This window comes from Crinia signifera, unplaced genomic scaffold (assembly GCF_055691185.1).
Source record: "Crinia signifera unplaced genomic scaffold, ASM5569118v1 HAP2_SCAFFOLD_190, whole genome shotgun sequence".
In the NCBI taxonomy this organism is placed as follows: Eukaryota; Metazoa; Chordata; class Amphibia; order Anura; family Myobatrachidae; genus Crinia; species Crinia signifera.
The window spans coordinates 24310-36434 of record NW_028142083.1 but is presented as its reverse complement, the minus strand read 5'-3'; the positions used below and the strand labels follow the sequence as shown (position 1 = coordinate 36434).

Genomic DNA, 12125 nt, shown 5'->3' with positions numbered 1-12125 from the left:
GGGTAGGCATCTATCAGTGAGAGAAGTGCTTCATTTGCCCTGGTTTCCCTATTTTTTCTTATATCTGTGAGGCCCATGTACTTTCTTGCTGCTGGTATTTGGTCAGTATACACAAATTGCAGTTTTCTTTAATACCTGCGCACTGAAAGATTGATTGCGATGAGCTGCGATCACACTGTGGGATCTGACTATATCCCAAGATACAATAACATATATTTTGGATTAGTGCTGCGCTCAATCTCTATTTGCTGGTGTTAATTGAATAAATGATGGATATAACACAGTGTTTAATCTAAACACAATTTTACTTGGAAATTATGGTGGGACACAGAGACATTAAAGCTATATAAAAACAGTAATACTATACCTAAAGGCCTTAGAATCAAAAAAGACCCATCACATAATCAAGAAGACACAGATTTTATGAGAAAATGGGAGGGGGCTTTAAGGGAATGTTCAATGCAGTTAATCGACATACTAATTGACGACAACACAGATAAACTAGGTCACCTAGAAAAAGAAATAGACCAACTGGACAACCATTTAGAGCCCTTTAAAGAAAAACCAGAGTTTATTACCTTATCTACTCTGACCTCTGACCGGCTGACACGAATTGAAACTCAACTAATAGAGACTAAAAAGAAAAAATTCCTTAGGGACAGATTCAACATACCACCGAGAGAGACGAACAAATATAAGAACAAAGACACAAATAAAAATAAAAACAAAAAAACCAATAAGACAAACACTCTAAAAGAAACCCCTATAAGAAACAGTCCGGTCTACAAGAGACTAAAACTAACCTATCAGCAGTACATGACATCACTGCACACAAAAGAGAAAGAAGAAAAAAACAAAACCCCAATTGAATTAAACACCACACTAGAAGAGACAATTAATTCATCATCCTCAGAGCAATCATTTTCAGTATATGAAGAAGAAGATACACCAGGGGAAGATACACACTTCAACAACCTGGCCAGACTTTCACTAGAACAAGGGTGGGAATCCAGCAGAACAGAAGAGCATAACAACAGATTCTCAATACTTGAGACTGAATTCACAATACACCAAGCCACTCCAATAAAAAAACCAGAGCTAGAAACCAACACAGATCAGAACATCACCCAAAAATCAATAGAAAAAGAACCCTCGCCTAAAGTTACAGTCAACACCACGACATGTGTCGACCTAGCACCACTTTTTTTAGGGACAAGACATGCAAAACAAGGAGCAATCCCAAAAATAAAGAAAATGATCAAACAAAAGAACCCCATAAACAGAACAAAAAAACTAGGAGAGGAGGGAGAGGAAGGGGGAACAAGAAAGAGAGTAAGACACCGGAAAGGGAAGTAGGGAATGGAGTGTTTAATTTAAGCAGTCACATACTAACAGAAGAACACACAAAATTACTAAACAAAGGGCTAAAATTTGCCCCAAACAACCAAATGGACAAATTCCAAACCTATCTAGATCTACATAACTTCACAAGAAAACTTACACTCAAAAAGTTTTTTGCTAACTCAATACCAGCTCCATTAAGAAACTCAGCAAATACAGATCAGTATAGACACACCTCTCTGAAGCCCCACTCCACTTTTTTTCCCAGCTACATGAAAGGCGCACAGGTAGAGAGCTTCACTAAAATGGTCGAAAAAGAATTAGAAACATTACAAATAAAAAAACAGAATAAAAACCTGACCAAAAAAGAAATAATAGCACTACAGGACCTTCAAAAGAATAATTCCATCATAATAAAACCTGCAGATAAGGGGGGGGGGATTGTCGTTTTGAATAAAATAGACTATCTAGAGGAATCACATAAGATCTTAGGAGATACAAAAACCTACTCCCAACTAACACAAGACCCTACTGCAAAATTCAAAAGAGAACTAGACAAACATCTACAAGAAGGTCACACAAAAGGAATACTGAACCAAAAAGAATTACAATACATACAGACAACCAATCCAGTCATACCAGTATTTTATTATCTTCCAAAGATACACAAAGACCCACTAAAACCTCCCGGTAGGCCCATCATTTCCGGAATAAACTCTTTAACAGCCAATCTTTCACAATATATAGACACACTCCTACAGCCATATGTACATCAACAAAAATCATACATAAGAGACACTACACACATACTGGACATACTCAAAAACACACAGTGGGACACAGACCTCTGGTTGGTAACAGCAGACGTAACATCTCTATATTCAGTAATAAAACATGACCAAGGTTTAGAAAGTATCAATTACCACCTCACACAAGACCAAGAATTAAGGCCAGAACAGATTGAATTCATCCTGGACAGTATAAACTTCATCCTAACACATAACTATGTGTGGTTTGATAACAACTACTTCTTACAAGTCACCGGGACCGCGATGGGCACGAGATTCGCCCCCAGCTACGCCAACCTCTTCATGAGCTGGTGGGAGGCCAGCCACATATGGGGAGGGGGGTGGTGGCTGGAGGCGAATCTCGTGCTCTGGCAAAGATACATAGACGATGTGCTGTTCATCTGGAGAGGGAATGAGGACTCTTTAAAAAAATTCATATCACACATAAACAACAATAAAAACAATCTTGTTTTCACAACTCATTACAGTAAAAAAGAAGTCAATTTCCTTGATTTGAACATATACACAGAGGACACAACAATACATACAAAAATATACAAAAAAGCTGTTGACGTAAACAGCTATATACTATCGACAAGCTGGCATCACCCCAGTTGGTTAGAGTCAATTCCCACCAGTCAGTTCATGCGAGTTAGAAGAAACTGCACAAAAATAACAGATTATATCAAACAAGGCAATGAATTAAGGGACCAATTCAAGGAAAAAAAATACAAAGACCACAAAGTTAATGAAGCATTTGAGAAAATGAAACTAGTAAATAGAGAGGAGCTATTGCAATACAAAAATAAAAACAAAGAGACAAGGAAAAATGAAAACCAAAATGAAGTACTATTCATTACACAATACTCTGAGCAGTCAAACCAATTAAGAAAAATTCTAACTAAGCACTGGCCATTATTACTGGAGGACGACACCCTGGCTGATCATCTTCCACTAAGACCCAAAATGGTTTTCAAAAAAGCACCAGACCTTAAACAAAAGCTAACTAGAAATCACATTCCCCCAAAATCCACCACACAACTAACAATAGATTCAGGTCCATCAAGCAAAGGTTTCTTCTTCTGTGGGCAATGCCAGGGTTGCAAAAATCAGAATCAAAGAAGCACAAAACCCATTAACCATTTCCAATCCACCAGCAATGGCGAGACATTTAAAATACAACAAAGAATCACATGTAACAGTAAGGGGGTGATCTACATGCTAAAATGTGGGTGCAACAAGCAATACATAGGCAGAACGACACGCCACTTAAAAGAAAGAATATGTGAACACATAAGGAATATAAAGAAGGGACACGAAGAACATAACCTCTCAAGACACTTTAAACTTCACCATGACAATGACCCCCGGACGCTAGAATTCATGGGAATAGAACTAGTACAGGCCAACTGGAGGGGAGGAGATTTTATACATAAAATCAATAAAACTGAGCTAAAATGGATGTATAAATTAAAAACATTCTCACCCAGAGGACTGAACCTAGACAACGAGGTCAAATCGATCATTGGCAAAAAATAAAACTAAATGATAACTAGGATCTAGGGTACAGGATGACATCAGTATAGGGCAAGCATAGGTACATAATCCAGCAGTTTAAGACCCTAATAATACAATGAGATGCAGAATACCCATTAAACAAAACTGGTACCATTTATAATAAGACTGTAATGCACAACAGCAATTATTCTAATTGGAGGAAAACATCACAGCCTCACCCCCACTAAAAAGAAAAAGAAAAAGAAAAGAATAATAAAAAATAAAAAATATCAAGTATTAATAACTGATTAGACAACAGAGACTATGTCAGAATGAACACCACTGACAAAAAGATTGGATCACATTTCCAATTAACCGAGAATGAACACCAATTAAGCTGAAGGGGAAACACATGATCAGAAATTACTGACACCCATGTAGACCTATCAGCAGACGGCAATAGAAACCACCCAGGGGATTTAAACAGACCCGGGCTTTAGCAGCACACATCTCCTTGAAGAAGGCAAAAAGCTGAAACGCGTTGGAGACATCACACTGAACTAAGCAAGCAAGAAGAAAACGGGCTGAGACTATCACCAGACGTAAGATCCGGAACCGGCAGAACGCCGACGAGACACCATCAGCGTGGAGAGGGTGAGTAGGAGCGAGAGAGGGTCAAGAGAGGCAGGAGGTTTCCCGGGCGGTAAGACGAGGCAGTGCTGACGGCGGCGGTCCCACCCGATACACTGATCCCCGCCACTCCGAGTCCCTGCAGCGAACGGGTGACAGCGGCGTGTGACGCATTGAGTGCAGTATCACTCGCGCGGCACCTCCGTAAACCCTAGTAGCAGCAGTGAACCGGCACCCTAAGCTGCACCAGTCCCCCCCTCCTCCGAAAATCCGCAGAAAACGGAATTATATCTAAAGGGGTACCCGAAGACTTATTTGCATTCCTATAACACCTGTGTGACGGGACGCCGTACACAGATTATAGGCATAGACTGAGACTCATAGAAACGCTGCAATTTGGGCAGCCAGGATTGGACAGATTGAACCGTGTAGGCACACACACAAGGGGATCTTTTACACAGATCGTGTACAGAGGCCAAGGCCAGTGCACGCAACGTGACAGATTTCTCACACTGTGTGCATCATTGTATCAATGGACTAATTTCCAAGTAAAATTGTGTTTAGATTAAACACTGTGTTATATCCATCATTTATTCAATTAACACCAGCAAATAGAGATTGAGCGCAGCACTAATCCAAAATATATGTTATTGTATCTTGGGATATAGTCAGATCCCACAGTGTGATCGCAGCTCATCGCAATCAATCTTTCAGTGCGCAGGTATTAAAGAAAACTGCAATTTATATATACATTGCTGGCACAGGCCAGCAATGTATATATTATTGGCACCACTGGGCACCAATGATTATTAATTTGCTTGCTGCCCACAAATAATTATGAATTAGCCAGTAATATATACATTGCTGGCACATGCCAGCAATGTATATTTTAGTGGCATCACTGCCCACCAATGTTACTTACAAGCCAGTAATATATACATTGTTGACACAGGCCAGCAATGTATATATTATGGGCACCACTGCCCACCAGGGTTAAAGGGAGCAGGAACTGGGCGGAACTGCGTTCCATCAGTTTTATTTTGGAGGTGGAATGGTTCCGCCTCCGTCCGCATCGCTAAACAGCTGACAGCCGGGCAGAGCGGTGGGAAATCAGGATGTCTCAGAGAAGGTCCATCCGTCCGTGGCGTAGCTATTTTAAAATTATGTGCCAACTCACGGCTCGTGAGCCAATCAGAGCTCGCGGGACGGCAACAAATGAGCTGCCGGGCCGCGAGCACCGATTGGCTCGCAAGTCATTTGAAATAGCCGCACCACGGATGTTCTGAGACATCCGGGTTTCCCACCGCTCTGCCCTGCTGTCTCCTTTCCCACACAGTGCACACCTCTGGCACTGGGCATGTTACCCCTGGCACTGAGAATGTAATACCTGGCAATGAGCATGTATGTAAGCGGCACTTATGTGGCATAATAAAAAATGGGCAGTACCATGTTTGGCATATTGTGAAATGGGCATTACCGTGTTTGGCATATAGTATAATGGACATTACGGTGTGTGGCATAATGTGTAATTTGCATTACTGTGTGCATTTATGTGTCCCTGACCCATAAAGCCATGCCCTAAAATTTTTGGCACAAAATGTTCAGTTTTTATTAGGTGTTGGGTTGTTTTGCACTGTGGGGCATCATTTGAATCAGGGGTGGTATTATGTGGCCACATTATTCTTTTCCTGACAGTGTGGCTGTGACATAATTGGGGGGGGGGGGGGGGGGGGGGAAGAGTCAGGGAAGCAAATTTTTCCACTTTAGGCACTGCTGCGCACTAATGTATAGTGATAATAGTTATTAATGTAAACACTGCTGGAGCAGACCAGCAATGTATATGAGACCACTGCCACTGGCCATCAATGTATATTTTTTTTTTGTATATTTTTATGGCGTTAATGTATACACTGCTGGCGCAGGTCAACAATGTATATGTTACCACCGCCACTGCCCCCCAATGTATATTTTGTTGTGGCGGTAATGTATACATTGCTGGGGAAGGTGAATGGATTTCTCCCTACGTGCACGGTGGCAAATTAAATGGTAGTTGTGCACATGGGCGGGATTTTGCCCAGTCGGAGCAGAGTCAGGTAGCGTTTACCTGTTTGCTGGGCTCCGAATATACACAGCCCAGCGATCAGTTCTGAATCAGGCCCCTAGAACAGAAATGCACTGAATAAAATGGCCCCTGCTCCCACCCTTGGAATACAAACCCTGCCCATTATGTAAATAGCCTTTTATATGAAAGATTTTCAGCAAAGTCTTTCACCTCCTGAAAATCTCTTGCTCTTTGGGGAAAATAGCTCAGTGTGTACGCACTACTTTGGTGACAAATATATCTTTCAGAGATTTTGGCAAAGTCTTTTGAAATGAAAATCTTCAAGTGTGTATGGGCCTTAAAACACTTGGCTCAAACAAAACGTCTACACAAGTACCTACCTCGGGAGGTTTGGAGCAGATGCCGACGTCACCACAGCAGATGGGGAGGAAGGTGTTGAGGGCTGCGGAGATTCTGGGGCTCTTGGAACCCTTCCCATTCGGTACCAGATGCCCATACTGTTCAGCTCCCTATCCAGGAGACATACACAAACACATGAGTATATAACTATATTAGTAAGGCTGACTAATGTGGTAGCTCAACATCCTAACAAAAGAAAAATGGGATATTTATGCCCTGAGGTAACGTACTCATGGGCCTAATATGTTCCTCTGTAATGCAACCAAGCACATAATGGACACATTAAATACAGGGATTGATCTGTATTGGATATACATCTTGATTACCAATGGCATTTCACCATAAAGGAAAGAGTCAAATCACTGAATGTTTTATGAACATCGCTTGGCTATGTCTGGTATATCAGCCACAGAAAGATTATGAATAAACATTGTTCTATAATAATGATGCACGTTCCCCATTTCCAGCTACCCAATGTGTACCCAGCATAATATCACAAGTGTTCCTTCTAAGCTTCTGTTACAGGGTGCTGCACCCTGCCCGTTTTTAAAACCTCAAAATGCTCCCTGCCCTTTTTGTGTGTGGCACTCTGCGCCCTTGCGCTGCCCCCCACCTCGTTGACGTGCCGCTGAGAACTTTCGGTGTGTGCCATCATGTGTAATGGGTATTACGGTGTGTGGTATAATGTGTAATGGCCATTGTGGTGCATGGTATAATGTGTAATGGGTATTACATTGTGTGGTATAATGTATAAGAGGCATTACAGTATATGCCATAATGTGTAAGAGGCATTATGGTGTGTGGTGTAATGTGTAAGAGTCATTACAGTGTGTGCCATAATGTGTGATGTCATTAGGTCATAATATGTAATGGACATAGCTCAGTATGACAATGTGTAATGGGTATTAGGGTGTGTGGTATAATGTATAAGAGGTATTACAGTGTATGCCATAATGTGTAGCTGTCATTATGACAGAAAATGGAATGGACATAGCACAGCATGACAATGTGTAATGGGTATTACGGTGTGGTATAATGTGTAATGGGCATTATGGTGTGTGGTATAATGTGTAATGGGTATTTTGTTGTGTGATATAACGTGTAGTTGTCATTATTACAGAATATGTAATGGACATAGATCAGTATGACAATGTGTAATGGGTGTGTGGCATAATGTGTAATGGGCATTATGGTATTTTGTTTTAATGTGTAATGGGTATTACGGTGTGTGGTATAATGTGTAATGGGCATTATGGTGTGTGGTATAATGTGTAATGGGCATTATGGTGTGTGCGGTATAATGTGTAATGGGTATTACGGTGTGTGGTATAATGTGTTTTCATTGCGACAGAATATGTAATGGCCATAGCAGAATATGACAATGTGTAATGGGCATCATTCTTATAATTTTTGCTGTTTCTGATGTAAATTTCTAGTATAAAATGTGCTCTTTCGATTGAAAAAGTGCTCTGCCTGATGGGGGCGTGGCCTAGCAGCCATTGTGATAAGCAGCACTTTGCCTGAGCTCCTACATACAGCCAGGAAAAAGTGGGACTCCAGACACCATCCCCAATCCAGAGGACACACAGAGAAACCCCTGCACCTGTACACCCCTCTGGAGGTCAGCCCGAGCGGCAGCGGAATCGGGAAGCCTATTTTTAGGCTTCTGCAGGTTGCGGCCTACTCGAGGCTCCGGAGCCGGGACCTAGATTTTGGACGCCTGCTGGGACTCGAGCTCCGCGGCCGGGAGACGCAGCTCAATCCTTTTTGGGACCACCAGCAGACCACCCAGGCATCCCCAGGCCCCCCTGAACACCCCCCTGAGCCGGGACTAAAGCAGGGAAAGCAGGTACACTGCGTTTGCATCCCCCCCCCAGCACTCACCCTGTAATTCGCGGCGGCCATCTTGGATGTGGCATGATCAAAAACGCTACTGAATCCTTGTCTGAGACCACCAACAGACCAGCCAGGCATCCCCAGGCCCCCCTGGACACCCCCCTGAGCCAGGACTGAAGCAGGGAGAGCGAGTGCATTGCGCCTGCATCCCCCCCCCCGGCCCAGCACTCTCTCTGTGATCAGCGGCGGCCATCTTGGATGTGGCATAAGCAAAAACGTCACACACAGAGATCCCCTGGATGCATGTGAGGACTATACTGAGGTGGCCTATGCGGGAGCTCCATCTAGTGGCCAGAACCAGCCTTTTTTCCTGTTCTTTTGATGCAGACTTCATACCAATGCCATTTGCTGTTTAGCTGTACAACACAAGGAGCTGCCATACCCTACCACCTATATCAGGCTCCACCCTGTATAGGAAGACTCTGCGGGCTCTCTAAGTTAAAGTGCACTAGCTGGGGGCACCCTACACAAAGTTTTGCCCTAATCTGCCATCGCCGGATGATGCAACCCGTGATGGATGAGTGACCTTCGGCTGCTCCACCCACCTCCTGGGGCTCCATAACGTGGTTAACCTAGGGCTGACTCCCCGCAATGCACTACTAATTTGTATTGGCGGCCAATCTGACGAACAATCTCACTTGTCCCTTCCTTCAAGCTATTATGCCACCCAAGAAAAACAAAGCGCCCCAATCGGTGTCACAGATTCCTTTCTTTAAGGTATCCCCACATCCATCCAACAAAAAAGATATGGACAGGCCCTCTGATGTATCACCCACCTCGGCCCCACCAACGATGCCGAAACTGCCTGTTGACAATCCTACGGAGATGCCTTCTACTTCTGTAAAAGACTCGGATGCCCTCACGGTCGGCACCCTGAAATTACTTTTCTCAGAATTCAAAAGCGAGGTCACTGCGGAAATTCGCGCCGCAATACAGAATTGCCAGCAATCCGTGGACGAGCTTGGCGCCCGCACAGACCACCTCGAGACAAAAATGGAGGAAGTTGTTGGCTCTCATAACGGGCTAATTGACTCACACGACACTCTCGAGGCGGAGGTCAGGGCACTACGGGAGAAGGTGGCCGACCTTGAGGACAGGTCTCGGAGATCCAACCTTAAAATCCGAGGCATCCCGGAAAACATCTCAAACAGTAGTCTGCACGACTACACCATGGCAGTGTTTAAGAAACTCTTACCGCAAGCTTCAACAGCAGATCTACTCATAGATAGGATACACAGACTCCCTAAAGCCAGGGCGGCTCCTACATCTGCTCCCAGAGACGTGCTTATGAAAATGCACTACTTCCATATTAAAGAAGCATTAATGAAAGCGGCCAGACCTTCATCAGAAACGGCGCCGGCTCTGGGAGAGCTCCAACTATTTGGGGACTTGTCTACAGCTACCATCCTCAGGAGACGTTCGTTCCAGCCCATAACATCGGCACTGAGAAAGGCGAACGTACCCTACAGGTGGGGATTCCCAACGAAGCTACTAGTTTCCAGGGAAGGCACCACGATTGCTATCTTAGAACCAGAGGATGGACAGAAGCTTCTGTCATCGTGGAACATTCCTAGCACCGGACCTGGCCCTTCCTCCCCACGTCGACTTCAGCAGGACTGGTCTACAGTGGGGTGAGGTAAATTGGGCTGTCCGGGTGTGACTCAGTATTCACCATATCTTAGCTCCCTTGCTATATAAACTTCTCACGGTTGTTGTCGGGACTCCTTGTTTGCTACAATGCATTATAACTAAACACTGTTGTTGGGCTGCCTTGAATGAAACCCGAGCATAGCTCTACTCCCTATCTTACATTTAGGCTTCCCATTGGTATTGGTATTAATGTTAATGTTTAGATGGTTAGCTTAGAGATTGGATATACAGTTATACGGTTTTATGTTACCACAACACATTTTGTGGCCGTTATTAATAACCTAACTACACCCCTTAGGGGGAGATTGGCCCTTAACTTTAACTTTAACCTTATTCTAGAAGTTGACTGCTCTGCTCCCCGGGAGGTGGGAAGCAGGCTGCTACCCCCCACTCGAGATGGTACCCAGCCAAAGTCGATTGTTGGCTGGTATTGATCCCAAAGGGGATCACTTCAACCCCTTAACCCCCTCTTCCCCCCCCTATTACCCCCATACCCAACTTAAGTACAAAGACACTGTATTCAGAAATAGGCACCTACTGTTTATATTGCTTTGGGACCTCCTTGATTTAGGCAGATCCACAGAACGTGTTCAGCATCTCCCCCCTCAGGACTATGGTTAAGCTGTTATCATTAAATGTAAAAGGTCTAAATTCTCCCCAGAAACGGAAACTGGCACTAAATTACTTCCACAAAAAAAGAGCGCAGGTGGTCGCTCTCCAGGAGACCCACTTCCAAGCGCAAAATCCCCCCCTATTCACCGATCATAGATACCCAGTATGTTATAGAGCCAATGGCCCAAACAAAAAAGCCGGTGTGGCTATCCTGATATCTAAAGACTGCCCGTTTGTTTTACTTTCCCAATGCGCCGACCCTGAGGGGAGATACCTGATCCTTACCGGTCACCTAGACGGAGTAGAGGTGACTATTGCATCCTGCTATGCCCCAAACACTAGACAGCTGAAATTCCTTAGGAAATTTCTGAACGCACTGCAATCCCAGGTTAAAGGGGCCCTAATGATCTTGGGAGACTTTAATATGGTCCCTGACCCCTTCTTAGATAAGTCAAAACTCCCACGCACATTTAGACCCAACAGGAACAGAGACAACTTACCTAACCTTAGTAAAACCCTAGCAGAATTCGAACTCTATGATCTATGGAGGGTTAAACACCCCTCAATGAGGGACTACACCTTCTTTTCACACGTACACCAGTCTTATTCGCGTATAGATCTGGCTCTAGTGAGTAGATGGACCATTCCCTCGGTATCTAAGATAGACATCCTGCCGTCCACCTGGTCGGACCACTCCCCTCTGTTGATCAACTGGGAGGTATCTAAGCATAGAATCCCACCAGGCCCCTGGAGGCTGAGGCCATCCTTGCTAAACCAGCAGGAAGCCCTCCAGGCCCTACAGTCTTCGCTTGACACATATCTGGACACAAATAGTACTGATGACACATCGACCTTTGTTCACTGGTGTGCGTTAAAGGCGGTTATGCGCGGCACCTCGATCCAGATGGCCTCTAGACTTAAGAAAAAATATAAAAAAGATCTTCTAGAGGCGGAGCTTGAATTAGCAGGTTTAGAGAGTGCACATAAAGCGGACCCGTCCAACAGAGATAAGTACAAGCAATTATTAGCTGCCAGGGACAGGGTTAACTTACACACCTTAGCGGAAGTCCAGCGTAATATTAATAAACTGAACCAAAAGTTCTATACACTGGGCAATAGGGCAAACAAACTCCTAGCGCATAAACTAAGGGGACGCAGGGCTTCTACTCGCATCCAAGCCATATACACCTCTAATGGGACCAAGGTATCGGATCCCTCTGATATCGCTGAGACCTTTGCTAACTATTATG

General features: G+C 44.0%; 1 protein-coding gene across 7 annotated transcripts in view; it reads right to left on the bottom strand.

The window, feature by feature from the left end:
* Positions 1 to 12125, bottom strand: part of LOC146053730 (uncharacterized) — a 116235-nt gene that overhangs the window by 79802 nt on the left and 24308 nt on the right. For 6 of the 7 annotated variants that reach the window (XM_083168012.1, XM_083168014.1, XM_083168017.1 and 3 more), the window contains one exon: positions 6699 to 6827. In XM_083168012.1, coding sequence (XP_083024138.1) covers positions 6699 to 6827 — 129 coding nt within the window. Of the gene's footprint in view, positions 1 to 6698; positions 6828 to 8601; positions 8731 to 12125 lie in introns of those variants that run through there. The other variant, XM_083168018.1, reaches the window with a different exon arrangement.